Source organism: Gobio gobio (genome assembly GCF_949357685.1).
Source record: "Gobio gobio genome assembly, chromosome: 17".
In the NCBI taxonomy this organism is placed as follows: domain Eukaryota; kingdom Metazoa; phylum Chordata; class Actinopteri; order Cypriniformes; family Gobionidae; genus Gobio; species Gobio gobio.
The window spans coordinates 49,785,680-49,808,304 of record NC_137110.1 but is presented as its reverse complement, the minus strand read 5'-3'; the positions used below and the strand labels follow the sequence as shown (position 1 = coordinate 49,808,304).

Sequence of the window (22,625 nt, the reverse complement as noted above, 5' to 3'; positions counted from 1 at the left end):
TTTTTGGACAAACAGTTCAGAAGTTATAAGCAAAAACAGCCATTTTTCGTATCTCCGGACCAGTAGGTGGCGCTGCGCCGAAACGCTGTATGTTGCCTCAAGTCATGCTTGTGATGACATGTACCAAGTTTGGTTTGAATACGATAAAGCGTTGCGGAGATATTGCCTTAAGAGTGTTTTTTCAACCGCTACGTAAAATTTGTTTGGGCGTTTATCGCAAATGATTTGACGAATCAACTTGATTTGCAAGATTTTTTGTCAACATGGTCTGAAGATGATCTGGTTCAATTTTCGTGCAAATCGGATGAACCGTCTAGGACGAGTTCGTAAAAGTAGGTTTTTCGGTTAATTAAAAATGGCGGGAAAATTTTTATGACGGAAAATGACGTCATAGGGTGCAATCGAATCGTCTTGAGCCAAGGAATCAGAGGAAAAAAGAATTTTGTTTCTAGCCCTTATGGTTCAAAAGTTATTAGCATAAACATGAGTCAAATTTTGGACTGATGGTGGCGCTAGAGGGATTGAGTTAGAGACTCAAAATTTGCTACGGTGAAATTTCAGACTGTCCTCTATTAGTGTGCCAAATTTCACAACTTTTTACCATACGGTTCTATGGGCTGCCATAGACTTCGTGGCGGAAGAAGAAGAAGAAGAAGAAGAAGAAGAAGAAGAAGAAGATGAATAATAATAATAAGAACGGGAACGGTTTCAATAGGTGCCTTCGCACCTTCGGTGCTTGGCCCCTAAATATAGCTGCAAGCAGCAATACCGGGGCCAAGCGCAAAGAAGAAGACAAGACATGCCAAAATGGCTGGCAGTGTCAGATCAACTGGAGCAATGAGCAATTAATCACGTTTTAAGATGATTTTAAGCAAAAGGCTGAAAATGCATTGTAGTCTGAGAGTGTCAGACCAACTGCAACAATTAACAATTATACAGTTTAAGAAGATTAGGCAAAATGGCTGAAATATCATATATTGAGTCACTGATAATGTAAGTTAATGGTTTATCACTTTTGACCAATAGGTGGCACAGATACGAAATTGATGTGGTGTGGTCAGAATAAGGGAACAATGACACATGCAAAGTTTGATGCCAATATGTCAAAGCATTGCAGAGATACAGCCTCAAGAGTAATTTTGGCATAATGGCTCAACTTCGTCGCTGCGGTTTACAAAAACGTTTTCATCTATTGATGCAAAATCCCTAACTTTTTGTTGACACAGTCTGAAGATGATACGATTCGATTTTGGTGGAAATTGGACAAACGGTCTAGGATGAGTTTGAAAAAGTAGGTTTTGATCAAATAAGAACATTGAGGACAGGATGTTTGACCAAATATGGAAAAATTAGTATCTCTGTTCTCGGCATGAGCCAATGACTGTATTATGACCAGTTTCATTAAACTAGGCTAATTTAATCAAAAGTTATTAGCATGTTTGTAAATTTTGTTATAACCTCTGACCACAAGGTGGCACTGCCCCAAAACGTTTTGAGTACCTTCAAAGCATGGTGCGGAAGACATGATTTTTGGACAAACAGTTCAAAAGTTATAAGCAAAAATAGCCATTTTTTGTATCTCCGGACCAGTAGGTGGCGCTGCGCCGAAACGCTGCATGTTGCTTCAGGTCATGCTTGTGATGACATATACCAAGATTGGTATGAATACGATAAAGCGTTGTGGAGATATAGGCTTATGAGTGTTTTTGCAACCGCTACGCAAAATTTGTGCGCGTGTTTATCGAAAACGATTTGACAAATCAACTTGATTTGCAAGATTTTTTGTCAGCATGGTCTGAAGATGATCTGGTTCAATTTTCGTGCAAATCGGACAAACCGTCTAGGACGAGTTCGTAAAAGTAGGTTTTTTGGAAAATTAAAAATGGCGGGGAAATTATCATGACCGAAAATGACATCATAGGTTGCAATTGAATCGGCATGAGCCAATGACTCTATTATGACCAGTTTCAATATACTAGGCTAATTTAATCAAAAGTTATTAGCATTTTTGTCAAGTTTGTTATATCTTTTGACCACAAGGTGGCACTGCCCTAAAACTTTTTGAGTACCTTCAGGGCATAGCAAGGAAGTCACATACCGAGTTTAGTAACAATATACTAATGCATTTGTAAAATATAGCATTTTTTGACAAAATTCAAAATGGCCGACAGCCAAAATGGCCGATATGGTAAAATTGAATATCAGACGACTCGGCATGCCGTCCTGAATGTAACGAGACCACTTTTATGATTTTTGGACAAACAGTTCAGAAGTTATAAGCAAAAATAGCAATTTTTCGTATCTCCGGACCAGTAGGTGGCGCTGCGCCGAAACGCTGTATGTTGCCTCAAGTCATGCTTGTAATGACATGTACCAAGTTTGGTTTGAATACGATAAAGCGTTGCGGAGATATTGCCTTAAGAGTGTTTTTGCAACCGCTACGTAAAATTTGTTTGCGCGTTTATCGCAAATGATTTGACGAATCAACTTGATTTGCAAGATTTTTTGTCAGCATGGTCTGAAGATGATCTGGTTCAATTTTCGTGCAAATCGGATGAACCGTCTAGGACGAGTTCGTAAAAGTAGGTTTTTCGGAAAATTCAAAATGGCGGGAAAATTTTTATGACGGAAAATGACGACATAGGGTGCAATGGAATCGTCTTGAGCCAAGGAATCAGAGGAAAAAAGAATTTTGTTTCTAGCCCTTATGGTTCAAAAGTTATTAGCATAAACATGAGTCAAATTTTGGACTGATGGTGGCGCTAGAGGGATTGAGTTTGAGACTCCAAATTTGCTACGGTGACATTTCAGACTGTCCTCTATTAGTGTGCCAAATTTCACAACTTTTTACCATACGGTTCTATGGGCTGCCATAGACTTCGTGGCGGAAGAAGAAGAAGAAGAAGAAGAAGAAGAAGAAGAAGATGAATAATAATAATAAGAACGGGAACGGTTTCAATAGGTGCCTTCGCACCTTCGGTGCTTGGCCCCTAATAATAAGAACGGGAACGGTTTCAATAGGTGCCTTCGCACCTTCGGTGCTTGGCCCCTAATAATAATAAAAATGGCTGGCAGTGTCAGATCAACTGGAGCAATGAGCAATTAATCACGTTTTAAGATGATTTTAAGCAAAAGGCTGAAAATGCATTGTAGTCTGAGAGTGTCAGACCAACTGCAACAATTAACAATTATACAGTTTAAGAAGATTAGGCAAAATGGCTGAAATATCATATATTGAGTCACTGATAATGTAAGTTAATGGTTTATCACTTTTGACCAATAGGTGGCACAGATACGAAATTGATGTGGTGTGGTCAGAATAAGGGAACAATGACACATGCAAAGTTTGATGCCAATATGTCAAAGCATTGCAGAGATACAGCCTCAAGAGTAATTTTGGCATAATGGCTCAACTTCGTCGCTGCGGTTTACAAAAACGGTTTCATCTATTGATGCAAAATCCCTAACTTTTTGTTGACACAGTCTGAAGATGATACGATTCGATTTTGGTGGAAATTGGACAAACGGTCTAGGATGAGTTTGAAAAAGTAGGTTTTGATCAAATAAGAACATTGAGGACAGGATGTTTGACCAAATATGGAAAAATTAGTATCTCTGTTCTCGGCATGAGCCAATGACTGTATTATGACCAGTTTCATTAAACTAGGCTAATTTAATCAAAAGTTATTAGCATGTTTGTAAATGTTGTTATAACCTCTGACCACAAGGTGGCACTGCCCCAAAACGTTTTGAGTACCTTCAAAGCATGGTGCGGAAGACATGATTTTTGGACAAACAGTTCAAAAGTTATAAGCAAAAATAGCCATTTTTTGTATCTCCGGACCAGTAGGTGGCGCTGCGCCGAAACGCTGCATGTTGCTTCAGGTCATGCTTGTGATGACATATACCAAGATTGGTTTGAATACGATAAAGCGTTGTGGAGATATAGGCTTATGAGTGTTTTTGCAACCGCTACGCAAAATTTGTGTGCACGTTTATCGAAAAAGATTTGACAAATCAACTTGATTTGCAAGATTTTTTGTCAGCATGGTCTGAAGATGATCTGGTTCAATTTTCGTGCAAATCGGACAAACCGTCTAGGACGAGTTCGTAAAAGTAGGTTTTTTGGAAAATTAAAAATGGCGGGGAAATTATCATGACCGAAAATGACATCATAGGTTGCAATTGAATCGGCATGAGCCAATGACTCTATTATGACCAGTTTCAATATACTAGGCTAATTTAATCAAAAGTTATTAGCATTTTTGTCAAGTTTGTTATATCTTTTGACCACAAGGTGGCACTGCCCTAAAACTTTTTGTGTACTTTCAGGGCATAGCAAGGAAGTCACATACCGAGTTTAGTAACAATATACTAATGCATTTGTAAAATATCGCATTTTTTGACAAAATTCAAAATGGCCGACAGCCAAAATGGCTGATATGGTAAAATTGAATATCAGACGACTCGGCATGCCGTCCTGAATGTAACGAGACCACTTTTATGATTTTTGGACAAACAGTTCAGAAGTTATAAGCAAAAATAGCAATTTTTCCTATCTCCGGACCAGTAGGTGGCGCTGCGCCGAAACGCTGTATGTTGCCTCAAGTCATGCTTGTGATGACATGTACCAAGTTTGGTTTGAATACGATAAAGCGTTGCGGAGATATTGCCTTAAGAGTGTTTTTGCAACCGCTACGTAAAATTTGTTTGCGCGTTTATCGCAAATGATTTGACGAATCAACTTGATTTGCAAGATCTTTTGTCAGCATGGTCTGAAGATGATCTGGTTCACTTTTCGTGCAAATCGGATGAACCGTCTAGGACGAGTTCGTAAAAGTAGGTTTCTCGGAAAATTAAAAATGGCGGGAAAATTTTTATGACGGAAAATGACGTCATAGGGTGCAATCGAATCGTCTTGAGCCAAGGATTCAGAGGAAAAAAGAATTTTGTTTCTAGCCCTTTTGGTTCAAAAGTTATTAGCATAAACATGAGTCAAATTTTGGACTGATGGTGGCGCTAGAGGGATTGAGTTTGAGACTCCAAATTTGCTACGGTGACATTTCAGACTGTCCTCTATTAGTGTGCCAAATTTCACAACTTTTTACCATACGGTTCTATGGGCTGCCATAGACTTCGTGGCGGAAGAAGAAGAAGAAGATGAAATATAGCTGCAAGCAGCAATACCGGGGCCAAGCGCAAAGAAGAAGACAAGACATGCCAAAATGGCTGGCAGTGTCAGATCAACTGCAGCAATGAGCAATTAATCACATTTTAATATGATTTTAGGCAAAAGGCTGAAAAATGCATTTTAGTCTGAGAGTGTCAGACCAACTGCAACAATTAACAATTATACAGTTTAAGAAGATTAGGCAAATTGGCTGAAATATCATATATTGAGTCACTGATAATATAAGTTAATGGTTTATCACTTTTGACCAATAGGTGGCACAGATACGAAATTGATGTGGTGTGGTCAGAATAAGGGAACAATGACACATGCAAAGTTTGATGCCAATATGTCAAAGCATTGCAGAGATACAGCCTCAAGAGTCATTTTGGCATAATGGCTCAACTTCGTCGCTGCGGTTTACAAAAACGGTTTCATCTATTGATGCAAAATCCCTAACTTTTTGTTGACACAGTCTGAAGATGATACGATTCGATTTTGGTGGAAATTGGACAAACGGTCTAGGATGAGTTTGAAAAAGTAGGTTTTGATCAAATAAGAACATTGAGGACAGGATGTTTGACCAAATATGGAAAAATTAGTATCTCTGTTCTCGGCATGAGCCAATGACTGTATTATGACCAGTTTCATTAAACTAGGCTAATTTAATCAAAAGTTATTAGCATGTTTGTAAATTTTGTTATAACCTCTGACCACAAGGTGGCACTGCCCCAAAACATTTTGAGTACCTTCAAAGCATGGTGCGGAAGACATGATTTTTGGACAAACAGTTCAAAAGTTATAAGCAAAAATAGCCATTTTTTGTATCTCCGGACCAGTAGGTGGCGCTGCGCCGAAACGCTGCATGTTGCTTCAGGTCATGCTTGTGATGACATATACCAAGATTGGTTTGAATACGATAAAGCGTTGTGGAGATATAGGCTTATGAGTGTTTTTGCAACCGCTACGCAAAATTTGTGTGCGCGTTTATCGAAAACAATTTGACAAATCAACTTGATTTGCAAGATTTTTTGTCACCATGGTCTGAAGATGATCTGGTTCAATTTTCGTGCAAATCGGACAAACCGTCTAGGACGAGTTCGTAAAAGTAGGTTTTTTGGAAAATTAAAAATGGCGGGGAAATTATCATGACCGAAAATGACATCATAGGTTGCAATTGAATCGGCATGAGCCAATGACTCTATTATGACCAGTTTCAATATACTAGGCTAATTTATTCAAAAGTTATTAGCATTTTTGTCAAGTTTGTTATATCTTTTGACCACAAGGTGGCACTGCCCTAAAACTTTTTGAGTACCTTCAGGGCATAGCAAGGAAGTCACATACCGAGTTTAGTAACAATATACTAATGCATTTGTAAAATATAGCATTTTTTGACAAAATTCAAAATGGCCGACAGCCAAAATGGCCGATATGGTAAAATTGAATATCAGACGACTCGGCATGCCGTCCTGAATGTAACGAGACCACTTTTATGATTTTTGGACAAACAGTTCAGAAGTTATAAGCAAAAATAGCAATTTTTCGTATCTCCGGACCAGTAGGTGGCGCTGCGCCGAAACGCTGTATGTTGCCTCAAGTCATGCTTGTGATGACATGTACCAAGTTTGGTTTGAATACGATAAAGCGTTGCGAAGATATTGCCTTAAGAGTGTTTTTGCAACCGCTACGTAAAATTTGCTTGCGCGTTTATCGGAAATGATTTGACGAATCAACTTGATTTGCAAGATTTTTTGTCAGCATGGTCTGAAGATGATCTGGTTCAATTTTCGTGCAAATCGGATGAACCGTCTAGGACGAGTTCGTAAAAGTAGGTTTTTCGGAAAATTAAAAATGGCGGGAAAATTTTTATGACGGAAAATGACGTCATAGTGTGCAATCGAATCGTCTTGAGCCAAGGAATCAGGGGAAAAAAGAATTTTGTTTCTAGCCCTTATGGTTCAAAAGTTATTAGCATAAACATGAGTCAAATTTTGGACTGATGGTGGCGCTAGAGGGATTGAGTTTGAGACTCCAAATTTGCTACGGTGACATTGCAGACTGTCCTCTATTAGTGTGCCAAATTTCACAACTTTTTACCATACGGTTCTATGGGCTGCCATAGACTTCGTGGCGGAAGAAGAAGAAGAAGATGAATAATAATAATAAGAACGGGAACGGTTTCAATAGGTGCCTTCGCACCTTCGGTGCTTGGCCCCTAATAATAAGAACGGGAACGGTTTCAATAGGTGCCTTCGCACCTTCGGTGCTTGGCCCCTAAATACTGACAGACTGGGAAGAGATGAGCTGCAAGAATGGAGAATATGAGGGAAATAAGCAGGAAAACCTGCTCTAGTAGAGTCAAAAACAACATCAAGACTCTGTAAAAGAGCATAACACGGCCTCTTTAATAGGGAACATTAGCAAAACGGTCTAAGAACATATTTTTGTCTGCTGGGCAGTGATGCCAGTAACGCGTTACTTAGTAACGCGTTACTCTAATTTGACCACTTTTTCCAGTAACGAGTAATCTAACGCGTTACTATTTCCAAACCAGTAATCAGATTAAAGTAACTTATCCAAGTCCCTGTGAGTTACTTTTTTTGTCATTTTCCTTAGTAAAAATATATATTTTTGCTTTCTTGTTGAGTCTCAGCAGGGGTTTTCCTGCATAGAGAATTACGAGGCGGCCGCCTCCGTCTGCCGACAAAACTCAAGACAGGCAGTCACTTGCTCAGATTAGGCATGTCGTGATAATTAAATAATCATCAGAAATATATATTGTCACATTATCCTTCAGCAATCATTATTAGAATATTATTATTTGCTAGTAGCCTACAAAGTCATCTAAAGCCATTCCATAGCTGAATGTCTTTCCTCCGCTGTAGCTGTCAATCATTCTCCGTTCAGCAAAACTGCGCGTCGCGTTCGGTTCCAGTCAGCAGCACGGTAAAGCTCACTCCATATGATATATTCCCGTTATAATACTTGATATGTTGATAAAATAATTTATCTTCCAGGAGTTTATCTAGCGGTTTCTGAAAGATGTTGTGCTCGAGCTACTCAGGTGACAACACAAGGACTATTAATTAGCATCGCACGCACAATAACCAGAATTAAAAACTGTGAAGAAACAAATAATCAGTGAATGTTTGGACCGATATAGGCTACATAGTAGACTAGGATTTGTGCGCTCAACGCTCATCTTCTCTTTATGCCGTGAACTTTTCAATGTGCACTCGCGCTGCACTGCGCCCTCTGACTCCATGTTGCTTTAAGCGCATCATTCTGCACCCGGGATGCGCATAAGCGCTTTGTTGCCGCTCTGTTTTGAAGCGTTTCATATATTTTCATAGTTTTGTGCACTTAAAGATTATTAAAAAATATATTGTTCTCACGGATCGATCAAATATTTGTTGTCCCTTTACAGAGCTGCACATTATGTTTACAATAAAATATAAATCTTGTAATTTTATATTATTTGTGTAGGCCCATATCATTATTTACATTCATATATAAATTAAAAATGTTTTTCATAATTGTATTTAATAAGAACACAAAGTAATTTGTACCTTTTCATTAACATGTTTAGGGTTTTATGTTTAGTGTTTTATGTTTAGTGTTGGCAAAAACGGTTGTCATTTTTATGTTGAGGCTGCAGAGGTGTTGTTGGCAACTGATGAATGTAACTAATAAAGTAACTTGTAATCTAACTTAGTTACTTTTAAAATCAAGTAATCTGTAAAGTAACTTAGTTACTTTTAAAATCAAGTAATCTGTAAAGTAACTTAGTTACTTTTAAAATCAAGTAATCTGTAAAGTAACTAAGTTACTTTTTCAAAGTAACTGTGGCAACACTGCTGCTGGGTAATAAATGTTTTAGTGTGTAACTGTTGTGGACGGAAGAGAATCGCCAGATCATGTTCCCTGACAGATGTAAAACCCAGCAGGAGCTGAACGAACCCTCAGACTCGAGCGTGCTTGTCTTGTGTTCGCAAAAATACACTCCATTAGGATTTGATTTACAAAGACCCTTGAACCGGCTCTCTAAATCATTATGCTGCTCAACACACACACACACACACACACACCTCATCCAGGAAATGCGGTCCTGCCAGAACTCATAGATGATGTAGCAGCTCTTCTCAGGAAGCTTCTGGATGGACACACTGAACGAGAGAAAGAGAGAGATTTGACCAATCAGTGCAAGAATCATCTGATGAGACATTTGAGAGAACATTGCCACTAAAACCGAATGTTGATGGTTAGTTGTAACTGTCATTACAGTCTATAAATTTCCATTTTGGGTTTCATCACAGCAATAAAAGCTACTGTATCAGGATCAAAACCGATAGCAAGTAAGCAAGTCTTTTAGTATAATTGTACAAACAGCTCGTGCTTCACGCATCTTTGCTGTGAAATCTTTTACACATTAAACGTAAGAATAGCTTCTATCTGACCCGTCGAGGCATGGACTCCCCTGAAGGTGTGCTGTGGTGGTACCAAGATGTTAGCAGCAGATCCTTTAAGTCCTGTAAGTTGCGAGGTGGAGCCTCCATGGATCGGACTTGTTTGTTCAGCACATCCCACAGATGCTCGATTGGATTGAGATCTGGGGAATTTGGACACAAACTCATTGTTGTGCTCCTCAAAGCATTCCTGAAGCATTTGTGCTTTGTGGCGGCGCATTATCTGCTGAAAGAGCCACAGCCACAGGGAAAACCGTCTCCATGAAAGGCTGGACATGGGCTCAGCAATGCTGAGGTAGGTGGGACGTGTCAAAGTCACATCCACATGGATGGAGGACCCAAGGTTTCCCAGCAGAACATTGCCCAAAGCATCACTGCCTCCGCCGCCACGCCTTCTTCCCATAATGCAACTGGTGCCATGTGTTCCCCCAGGTAAGCAACACGTACCCGGACATCTTGATTCGTGGAGGCATACATAGATGTTGCAGATCCTGCTTCATTCATCAAAAGTTGCTCCTGCTCACCCTCTCTGTCTCTTCAAGATTCGGTGATTCAGATTTTACATTGCACAACTACTAGAAGACTTGCCACTGTCGGACAGGCGGATCACGTCTACGTCGTCAAGCTCAGTCTGAGGCTGCGCAGTAACTCAGCCATCAGGAAGTGATGCTCCTAGTGTGACTTCAATTTTCTCCGTTGAAGTCTATGGGGTCGCTCTGTCCATTTCTTTTACTGTCTATGATTCTAACACCTTTTTATCAGAACCAGCATTAACTTCTTGAGCAGTTTGAGCTCCAGTAGCTCGTCTGTTTGATCGGACTACACAAGCATCAATGAGCCTCGGCCGCCCATGACCCTGTGGCCGGTTCTCCACTGGTCCTCCATGACCCTGTGGCCGGTTCTCCACTGGTCCTCCATGACCCTGTGGCCGGTTCTCCACTGGTCCTCCATGACCCTGTGGCCGGTTCTCCACTGGTCCTTCATGACCCTGTGGCCGGTTCTCCACTGGTCCTTCATGACCCTGTGGCCGGTTCTCCACTGGTCCTCCATGACCCTGTGGCTGGTTCTCCACTGGTCCTCCATGACCCTGTGGCCGGTTCTCCACTGGTCCTCCATGACCCTGTGGCCGGTTCTCCACTGGTCCTTCATGACCCTGTGGCCGGTTCTCCACTGGTCCTCCATGACCCTGTGGCCGGTTCTCCACTGGTCCTTCATGACCCTGTGGCCGGTTCTCCACTGGTCCTTCATGACCCTGTGGCCGGTTCTCCACTGGTCCTCCATGACCCTGTGGCCGGTTCTCCACTGGTCCTCCATGACCCTGTGGCTGGTTCTCCACTGGTCCTCCATGACCCTGTGGCCGGTTCTCCACTGGTCCTCCATGACCCTGTGGCCGGTTCTCCACTGGTCCTTCATGACCCTGTGGCCGGTTCTCCACTGGTCCTTCATGACCCTGTGGCCGGTTCTCCACTGGTCCTTCATGACCCTGTGGCCGGTTCTCCACTGGTCCTTCATGACCCTGTGGCCGGATCTCCACTGGTCCTCCATGACCCTGTGGCCGGTTCTCCACTGGTCCTTCATGACCCTGTGGCCGGTTCTCCACTGGTCCTCCATGACCCTGTGGCCGGTTCTCCACTGGTCCTTCATGACCCTGTGGCCGGTTCTCCACTGGTCCTTCATGACCCTGTGGCCGGTTCTCCACTGGTCCTTCATGACCCTGTGGCCGGTTCTCCACTGGTCCTTCATGACCCTGTGGCCGGTTCTCCACTGGTCCTTCATGACCCTGTGGCCGGTTCTCCACTGGTCCTCCATGACCCTGTGGCCGGTTCTCCACTGGTCCTCCATGACCCTGTGGCCGGTTCTCCACTGGTCCTTCATGACCCTGTGGCCGGTTCTCCACTGGTCCTTCATGACCCTGTGGCCGGTTCTCCACTGGTCCTTCATGACCCTGTGGCCGGTTCTCCACTGGTCCTTCATGACCCTGTGGCCGGATCTCCACTGGTCCTTCATGACCCTGTGGCCGGATCTCCACTGGTCCTTCATGACCCTGTGGCCGGTTCTCCACTGGTCCTTCATGACCCTGTGGCCGGTTCTCCACTGGTCCTTCATGACCCTGTGGCCGGTTCTCCACTGGTCCTTCATGATCCTGTGGCCGGTTCTCCACTGGTTCTCCATGACCCTGTGGCCGGTTCTCCACTGGTCCTTCATGACCCTGTGGCCGGTTCTCCACTGGTCCTCCATGACCCTGTGGCCGGTTCTCCACTGGTCCTCCATGAGCCTGTGGCCGGTTCTCCACTGGTCCTCCATGACCCCAGAATTTCACCCTTCTGCTCAGTTTGGGTCCGTTTTTTCTCCTTGAGTTTAGGCTCCAGATTCTCACTATATCAGCCATCGAAGTCTGATGCATCAAATATGACATTTTTTTGTCTAAAGGTTCCATTTAAAAAAGAATATATTTTCAGACTATTATTTCATACATCACACAGTTAATATTCTCTTGGAGCATCATTATATACATAGTAACATGTGTTTTTCTCACTGTAGGTTGTCGTCCTGATTGGCGGTGGTGTCGGCGTAGCTCTTCAGAGCCTTCTGGAACTCCTCGAGATCGTTCTCCGTCACGCTCATCTGTCTCTGCACCAGCAGAATGTTCTAGAGAAGGAGACGCAGCCATCAGACATGACGAACGGGAGAAGGAGAGCTAATGCCAGCTTCTGTTTTCATGCCGTGAGTGTTCCTGCTGAACATCTGCGCGTGATTCATTCCCCCTCAAGTCCTTGTGTATAATATAATACTTTATAATACATTGAAAGTGCTGACACTGTCCCTTGTAGTGTTAATTTTGTCACCTATTTTTAATTTAGTCTTAGTCTTAGTCTTGTGCCAAATGTCCTTGTTAGTTTTAATCATATTTAGTCATTCACAGTCAAGTTTTAGTCGCTAAAAGTTTCGTAATTTTAGTCTAGTTTTAATCAAAGGAAAACTCAGGGTATCTTACTCAAGTTTTAGGCGACTAAGGCCCGGTTTCACAGACAGGGCTTAGACTAAGCCAGGATTAGGCCTTAGTTCAATTAGGACATTTAAGTAACTTTTATAAACGTGCCCAAGAAAAAAACATTACTGGTGTGCATCTTGAGACAAAACAATGCCACTGACATATTTTAAGATTTGTCAGTGCAAGATTCTTTCAGTTAAAACAGCTCAAACATGCATTTTAGTCTAGGATTAGCTTAAGCATTGTCTGTGAAACCAGGGGTAAAAGTCTCATCATTTTAGTCTAGTTTAAGTCAAAAGACAACTCAATGTATCTTAGTCAAGTTTTAGGCGACTAAAAGTCTCGTCATTTTAGTCTAGTTTTAGTCAAAGGAAAACTCAAGGTATCTTAGTCAAGTTTTAGTCGACTAAAAGTCTCGTCATTTTAGTCTAGTTTTAGTCAAAGACAACTCAAGGTATCTTAGTCAAGTTTTAGGTGACTAAAAGTCTCGTTATTTTAGTCAAGTTTTAGTCAAAAGACAACTCAAGGTATCTAAGTCAAGTTTTAGTCGACTAAAAGTCTCATCATTTTAGTCTAGTTTTAGTCAAAGACAACTCAAGGTATCTTAGTCAAGTTTTAGTCGACTAAAAGTCTCTTCATTTTAGTCTAGTTTTAGTCAAAGGAAAACTCAAGGTATCTTAGTCAAGTTTTAGGCGACTAAAAGTCTCTTCATTTTAGTCAAGTTTTAGGCGACTAAAAGTCTCTTCATTTTAGTCAAGTTTTAGGCGACTAAAAGTCTCTTCATTTCAGTCTAGTTTTACTCAAAGGAAAACTCAAGGTATCTTAGTCAAGTTTTAGTCGACTAAAGGCCTGTTCACACCGGGACGATTTTCGCACGCGTTTATCGCCGACGTTTAACGCCTCGTGACTAAACAATGGGCGCCAATGTGAGTGTGCACACCGACGCGTAAAACGCCAGGCGTAAAAGCGTCATTTTTTAAAAAACGCCTCGGGTTCGTTTTTTTATTTTGACGCGGCGCGTAAAAAACTGTCAGACCAATGAGATCGGCGCTTTTGTTCACGTGCCTGGAGCTGCTGAAGTGACAGTAAAACACGACTTGGTGGCGCTCAAGCTCAAAACGCTTTTGCCGAGCACACATTGATACGACGAAGAAGTAGTAAGTAGACAAAGAAGAAAATGAACTGCTAATGCTGCTTGCCAGTTAGCAAAAAGTGTGTGAATGGTTTTGTCCATATACATAATATGTCTATGGTTTTGGCAAGCACGTAAATACTGTCTCTCTTCTCCTTCTGTGTGACAAGCGAGTGTCAGAGGCTTAAAGTGCCGCAGCACCATCTTGTGTACCGGGAGCGCATCGACTGAATGTGCACGTTCACTCGGCGCAGCGCCAGTGGAAATCGCTTGGGTGTGAACACTCAAGACGCGCCGAAAAACGGCACGAAAAACGCTGGCGATAAGCGCGCGCGATATTCGTCCCGGTGTGTACAGGCCTTTAAAGTCTCCTCATTTTAGTCTAGTTTTAGTCAAAAGACAACTCAAGGTATCTTAGTCAAGTTTTAGTCGACTAAAAGTCTCTTCATTTTAGTCTAGTTTTAGTTTAAAGACAACTCAAGGTATCTTAGTCAAGTTTTAGTCGACTAAAAGTCTCTTCATTTTAGTCAAGTTTTAGTCAAAGGAAAACTCAATATATTGTGTGGCAAAATAAGTTACATAAAATACATATAACCTGCATAATGTATGTGCCACAACACCACAGCTAACTGGTTGATTTACAGCATAGATGCCTAAAATCAGCATTAGCTTATGAGACGATGGGCACAGATATCGATTTCGATCTTGATTCAGTATGAATTCATATGTATATGGCCTACTGTACATATTAGGAAACATACGTTTGCCTTTTAGCACAATTTTAAAGTTAAATTATATTTGCTTGCATTCATTACTATTCACTATTATTAACATTTAAAAATTTCACAAATTTAAAAAATAAGTAAGCAGTCATGATCTGCAATACTTTTTTTGAGCAACTAGACTACATGTATATTGATTAAAGAGCCATACAGGCACCAGTAATGGCATTACAAATGAAAATGTTATTTTTCCAGCCACAAAATGACTCTAATTTTGACTCTTTGCATTAGAAATCTCTATTTTAATCTTAATTACTACACTAATTGTAATATAAATAATAAAAATATTAGAAGGCAAATGTTTTAAGTGGTCATTAATGGACCATACTTATTGCACACATAGTATTTAGTACCAAAAGATCTCCTCAAAATATTCAATAAATATTATTGAACTAAAATATAGGCTATTTATTTTAAAAATAGTTAAGGTGTATGGTCACATTTGACCACCAATGAGTCTGAGTGTGAACAATTAGTAAGGAATACCTGAGGGCTAAATACAAGAAAATAATTAACATTAATGTTAAAAATTTTGCATCTCTTCATAATATAATGATACTGTAAATATGGTTGACGTACTAATCAATGCACACTATGCTGTACTGTTTACCAAAAAATGACTTGTATAGTGAAGCTGTTATGTATCCGCTTAATTTGACGGACATATTTAGTCTTGTCTCGTCTGACGAAATGAAGACTAGTCCCTTGTGAAAAAGAAGTGTGCTTAATTCTACTGAATGTGCATGTTTTTGCAGATAATATAATATTAATGAAATAAAAGACCACCTAAGTGTACTTAACCCCACAGGTGGGACGCCTGGGGCTCTTTTTTTTTCATCGCCTTTTTTTCGTATCATATATTTAAGTAATTATCATAAATTAGGTACCATTTGAAAGCTTACAAACTCAAAATTCATCCTGTGGAAACCGTTCTGAAATCGGACATTGTGTTACCATGGAAACGGTACTCTAAATTATTCTAGCGGGCTCTTCCCCCTGGTGGGCGGTGTAATGTTTCATATTACAACAATTATTTTAACTACTTTTATAATTCAAATCCTTTCCAATCTTGACAAAACACATATTGTCGGAAAGGGTCAATATTTGGGGACTAATTTGTGATGGAAGTGATATTTGGACGGAAATGTACAGGAAAATGCATTAAAAAAAATAATCAATGGAATTTGAATGACACCCGGTGGCTATTTTTGGTACAGCGCCGAAACCAAATACATTTTTGTGATATTACAGTTTTTCTCAATTGCTAAAACACTAAACCCTATTGTCTGAACCAAATGCTCATTTGCCTGAACCCACTGATTGAATCAATCACTCTTTTGGCAAAACCATAAGCACTTTTCACCTGTTTAGACACAACTTGCCAACACATTTTCATTGTGATGCACCCGTGCTGCAAAATGGTGAGCACAGGTGACAAAAGTCAAACACAATTAAAGCACAGATGTCACCACTTGAACACAACAACTCAAAATTGATCACACTTGTGGCTAATGATGTGAGGGAACATATACAGTAAGCCAGTTCAGAGAGCACTGGTTTGTGAGGCCCTACAATGGATAGCAATCTGAGAGGAAGAGTTTGTGTGAGAGGAGGTTGAGGTGGTCAGCGAAGACAAAGAACAGTACAGTAATATCTGATGAAATCAGAGCTACTGTAATTGACCATGTTCTTGTCCATGGTATGAGCATGAGGGAGGCTGGACAAAGGGTACAACCAAACATAGATTCACTGTGTCCACCATAATCCGAAGATTTAGAGAAGAGAACAGGTAATTACCTTTTTTTGACATTATAGTACAGTATGTAAATGTTGACAGCAATTACTGTATGACATTTACTGTACAATTACTGTATGCACATACTGTACCACAGCATACTGTAAGTAAATATATGTTTCAGTACATCACTGTACCAATATACTGTAGTATTGTAATGGCGGGTTGGTCTAACTGTTTGTAGGCCTAGTATTCCATGTGTATTTTTGTACTTTATTTTTTACATGGGCTTACTGTACACAAGTGGCAAACGCATAGGATTTCTGTTTTGTCTTTTTGTACAAGTGCTAAATGAACAGGGTTTTTTTTGTTTTGCAACATGCATTTAGCCTACAGTGAACAATAAACATTCATTTCTCCAGCTTCATGTCCTGAGCTTTTTTTTCTATTTTTCTGCGTAGTGTTTAGTGACTGTTCAGTAGTGTTTTTAATTTTGATTGACTCGGGGCACGATTTGACAACATAGTTCAGTTTTGAGCACCGATTGAACTGTTTTGAGGTGAAAGTTTGGTTTTGCAAGAAGAGTCTGAGGTTTTGTGAATGTAGCTTGTAACTTGGGTTTTGTGTTCACAGTTTAGAGAAAAGGAGAGCAGCTTTCAAGAAATGTGTCTTAGCAATCGAGAAAAACTGTAACTTCAAATTTGGAACACAACTTGGTTAGACATATGGCTTTGATTTTATATTTATTTTAGAGTAAAACATTTTTTGTAAAATATATATTTTATATGAAATAAAAAATATTTAGTATAGTGTTTTTCATTTACAGTAGATTTAAACTTCCATAACTTTTTCATACTTTCATATTTTGAATAGCAATAATCTGCAGAGTGTCTTCTTTAAAACAAGACCAATCTTTGGTCTATATTCTAAAGTATTCTTGAATTACAGCCCTTTTTCTCAAAAAGAGGGCACTCACTGATTTGTACGTGCTGGCCAGTGTATCTTCTTTCAGTGGCTCCAACTTTGGACTCTACAAACAAAAAAGCAAATCAAAATGGGTTTGTAAGACATGCTATCTCAATATAAATGCTCAAAGATGATTGTGTGAGTATTTCGACCCTTCACCTGACACTCCAGCTTGTCGATGAGCTGCTGCAGTCTGTTGATCTGAGAGCACCAGTGCTCGTCTGTATCTACGGTAACGCCTGAGACGCAACACACACCAACACTCAGTACACAACTCCACTCATCAGCAGCAGGGTTATTATTAAAGACATGTGTGCTAATAAAGACACTTTATATTCAGTAATATCAGTTTGACTGCACTGACACTATTGGGTGGGAACAAAACTTCCGCTGGATAATGATGACACTGTTGTCTTCTGTATATTTGAAATGAGTGTGCGTCATAATTCATTAACTTTGCAGCATTCACACTGTTACTGCATTAAATTGAGCTGAACATTTACAGTATTGTCTTTTAAAAGATGTTTGTGTGAGAGAGTGTGAGTGTGTGTGAGTGAATGTATGAGTGTGTGTGTGGACTGGTAATCCCTACGTTATGGGGACAAAATGTCCCCACAAAGATGGCAATATCCGAAATCCTCGTCCTTGTGGGGACATTTTTAGGTCCCCATGAGGAAAACATCTTATAAATCAGACTAAGTGATGTTTTTTGAAAATGTAAAAATGCAGAATGTCTCCTGTGATGGGTAGGTTTAGGGGCAGGGGGCAGTGTGTGTGTGTGTGTGTGTGTGTGTGTGTGAGAGAGAGAGAGATTATGTGTTTATGTGAGTGTGTATATGTGTGTGTGTGTGATGGGTTGGTTTAGGGGCAGGGGCAGTGTAGGGGGATAGAATATACGGTATGTACGGTATAAAAACCATTATGCCTATGGAAAGTCCCCATAAAACATGAAAACCCAACATGTGCGTGTGTGTGTGAGAGAGAGAGAGAGAGAGATTATGTGTGTATGTGAGTGTGTGTGTGTGTGTGTTTGTGATAGTGTGTGTTTGTGATAGTCTGTGTGAGTGTGTGAGCGTATGTGTGAGTTTGTGTGTGTGAGTTTATGAGTGTGTGTGTGTGTGTGTGTGTGAGTGTGAGAGAGAGAGAGAGAGAGAGAGAGAGAGTGAGTGTGAGTGAGTGAGTATTTGTGAGTATTTGTTAGTGTGTTTGTGTGTGTGAGAGAGAGAGTATGTGTGAGTTTGTGTGTGTGTTTATGAGTGTGTGTGTGTGAGTGAGAGAGAGAGAGTTTATGTGTGTACGTGAGTGTGTGTGTGTGTGTGTGTGTGTGAGAGTATGTGTTTGTGAGTGTATGTGTGAGTTTATGAGTGTGTGTGAGTGAGTGTGTGTGTGAGTGTGTATGTGAGTGTGTATGTAAGTATTTGTTAGTGTGTTTGTGTGTGTGTGTGTGAGAGAGAGTATGTGTGTGTGTATGAGAGTGTGTGTGTTTGTGTGTGAGAGAGAGTGTGTGAGTTCATGAGTGTGTGTGTGTGTATGAGAGAGAGTGTGTGAGTGTATGAGAGTGTGTGTGTGTGTGTGTGTGTGTTACCGGTAGTAAGGATGCCCGAGTACGGATCAGTAGGCGACAGACACATGTTTTTCTGCACTCTGCGGCCACATCTTCTGTTGTTCTTCTGTATGATGAGATGCTCCGGGACTTTAACTTCAACCCTACACAGAAACAGAGCATGTGAATCTTCTGCATCACAGGAATGGATGAATATGTGTGTGTGCTTAAAATGCATCTTGTTTTTCAGTAATAATATAGTGCTTTATGCACTCGGCTGGTGTTGTTATCAGTGAATATCCAGCAGCTGAGCGGATGGCAGATCTGACAAAGCACAGGAACACAGCATCTGCCAATACTGACAATAGTTGATGAGCACAAGCGGATAACATTGAATGTGAATAACCTTGTTAATGTCGTAACCCTGCAGACGTCACCCACATATGTTCACATGAGTCAGAAGTCTCTCTTAAGGCTGTTGTTGACCCACTTCTGCTATTATCTTCAGCACATTTCTGATGTAACAGCCCATAGACTCAAAAACGTGTGGATATTTCTGCACTCATCTGCATATGTACTGATTTCAGTATGAAACTCATGAGATAAGCTGCGTCAAACACAATTACAAAATGTATTACTCTCATTATTTAAACATAACAAAAACATTCCTACAAAAACTAATTATATAACTTAAGAATATTGCATAACTTTAGACTAGCTTTACTCTTTATACACCAGACCGGACGAAATGCCTGATATAGTGCTGTTACATAATTACACCAGTAGGTGGCGACAAGTGACTTCATTACTGAATGTTGAATCAATAGTCTAATTCATTCAACCAATTCACTCAACAACACTGAAAGCGTCCCAATTCGCCTACTTATACTACGACCTAAAAGTATGTACTCTTTTTGTGAAGAAAATGGACTGTTGCTTAGTTACGTGCATCCCATCACCGTTTGAACCATAGATATACATAATAAAGGCTAGATGTCTCGTCCGCGCTGCTGGCCAATGGAGGGCGACGTTCGCACCTGGCGGCCATCTTGTCACAGTCAGCTCGCTCACTCCTAACATTGTGTTTTAATGGTGCGTGTACTTTTTAAATAACCATAACGCAATTTTCTACCGATTTTCAAACTATTTGTTTTGTTATAAACGTCAGAGATGTAGTTATGACACTGCATACTTATGATTAATTATTCATAATTAGTTGAAGCATCCAGAATTATAGCCACGTTAATAACGTTTGTAAGAAACCAAACCATTTGTAAATCCGTCAAGGTTTCAGTGAGATAAGAGCATTTGTGTTCAGATCACTCGCCTTACATCAGGAGCCACAGCCTGTGACAAGATGGCCGCCGGTGATGACGTTAGAGACTCCGCCGTAAGACATCTAGCCTTTATTATGGATATCTATGGTTTAAACTGCCCTGTCAATCATCGTCACAGTTCAAATCCTACACATTCAATTTAATTTCCTATGGGAGAGAAATGTAGTCGCACGTTGATCTGCCATTCGTGGGTCTTTAATACTGAGACTCCTCTCATGTCTTTGCAGTTTAAATATAATGATGCATTTAAAAGTTAATGGCCAAAAGTATCATTACAAAAGTTCTCAATGCGGCTGCAGGTGAAATATAATATCTTTTCTAAAATATCTTTTCGTCAGGTTAAATACTGATAATTGATCACTCAAAACCCTTTCTCTAACCCTCTCTACTTAACCGTCGACTTGCATAACCGTCATGTTTGTAGTTTTTTAACACTTTTTATCTGTGTTTGTAGTTCTAATCGAATGGGTTGTGGGCAATATCAGCTGTTATGCTTCAAACCAAACGCGAATAGAGCGTCAAAATCGCGTCTAGTTGGACGCTTGAACATTTTGAATCCATTTGCGCGTCCACAGTGAATTGGACGCGCGTATAAATCGAGCGTTTGAAGCGAAATAGACGTGCGTTCAAGGCGCTCCAGGAGAAAATGTCATAAAACACACACTCTGCCTCTTTTCATTTTCATTAAAAATATATATTAAACATTAGCCACACAAATGTGGTCCAGGCAACTCCTACATTATCTTCACTGCATGTATATTTAAATATCCTAAAAAAATAAAGTTATGAAACTTCTCTTTGCCCTCAGTCAAAACGATTTGGCAGACAAATTATAGATTCATGACACCAAAGATCGGCCGTTAGATCCACACAAGACGAGCCACTACAGGCCATCAGAGCCAGCGGCAGACGTCAGAAGGACTAGCCGAGGAAAGGCTGCTCTCGCCGGGGTTAATGAGCGCTGAGCGCCGCTGATCGCCTGGATCTCACAACTCCAAAAACACAAGACTATTTTTTTAAATAGGCGCTCTCTTTATAAATAAACCACATATTTGAGCTTTAAACTACATTCTCACCTGAAAAAGTCTTAAAACTACCTTTTGTGACACAATAGTAGTATTTTTAAATACTTTACCACGTGACAGCAGCAAGCAGGCTCCTGATTGGTTAACGCGGCACGAATTGACGCCAAAGTTAAAAAATTTCAACTCGGGCGTCAGGCGCGAATTTGCTTCAAACACGTGAATGCTCAAAAAGCACCACTCGCGTGTAATGCGCGTATCGCGCAAGACGCTCAATTTGCGTCAAATTCGCATCAATGAGGCGTAATCGCGTCCATCGTGCCGCAGGATCTCCAGACGCGCGTCAATGCGCCTTTCCATTGACTTAAAGGGTTAGTTCACCCAAAAATGAAATTTCTTCCATTAATGACTCACCCCAATGTTGTTCCACACCCGTAAGACCTCCGTTCATCCTCGGAACACAGTTTAAGATATTTTAGATTTAGTCCGAGGGCTTTCAGTACTTTGAATGTAAGTCTGTGCACACTTTGCTGTCCACGTCCAGAAAGGTAATGAAAACATCATCAAAGTAGTCCATATGTGACATCATTTGGTTAGTTAGACTCTTTTGAAGCGTCGACAATACATTTTGGTCCAAAACTAACAAAAACTAAGACTTTATTAAGCATTGTCTTCTCTTCCAGTTATCTTGGAATCCGCGTTCATGAGGCCACAGTGACGCTGCTGACGTAAGACGCTGTGACGAGTTATATGGTGCGATAGAGCTTTGTTTGTAGTCTGAGGGAGACGCACGCTGTAAACAAGCTGTTCTACATTGTTTGTTTTGCGATATTTTTTTTTAAATGGTGCGTAAGTGTGCATGTCCCGGATGCCCTAATCGCCAAAGATAACCAGATAACACGTCACAGCGTCTTACGTCAGCAGCGTCACTGTGGCGTCGTGAACGCGGATTCAAACAAAACCGGAAGAGAAGACAATGCTTAATAAAGTCTTAGTTTTTGTTATTTTTGGACCAAAATGTATTGTCGACGCTTCAAAAGAGTCTAACTAACCAAATGATGTCACATATGGACTACTTTGATGATGTTTTCATTACCTTTCTGGACGTGGACAGCAAAGTGTGCATACACTTACATTCAAAGGACTGAAAGCCCTCTGACTAAATCTAAAATATCTTAAACTGTGTTCCGAGGATGAACGGAGGTCTTACAGGTGTGGAACAACATTGGGGTGAGTCATTAATGGAAGAAATTTCATTTTTGGGTGAACTAACCCTTTAACATTGGAATCACTCGCTCCTGACGCTCTATTCGCATTTGGTGTGAACGCAGCATCAGAGTGCGCATCGATCTGCACTTCGAATTCTGACCGGAAATAGTAGACCATCCGGGAATCTTTGGAATACTCTTTTCAACATACTACGATTTGGGACATTTTTTTTTAATACTATTTAGTACGGATAGTATGCGAATTGGGA

The 22,625-nt window shown here is 40.6% G+C and overlaps 1 protein-coding gene across 1 annotated transcript in view; it reads right to left on the bottom strand.

The window, feature by feature from the left end:
• Window positions 1-22,625, bottom strand: part of necab3 (N-terminal EF-hand calcium binding protein 3) — a 99,615-nt gene that overhangs the window by 16,309 nt on the left and 60,681 nt on the right. The window contains exons 7-11 of the mRNA XM_079840229.1: window positions 18,832-18,953; window positions 17,406-17,485; window positions 17,257-17,310; window positions 12,176-12,288; window positions 9,262-9,339 (exon numbers count right to left, since the gene is read on the bottom strand). Coding sequence (XP_079696355.1) covers window positions 9,262-9,339; window positions 12,176-12,288; window positions 17,257-17,310; window positions 17,406-17,485; window positions 18,832-18,953 — 447 coding nt within the window. The remainder of the gene's footprint in view (window positions 1-9,261; window positions 9,340-12,175; window positions 12,289-17,256; window positions 17,311-17,405; window positions 17,486-18,831; window positions 18,954-22,625) is intronic.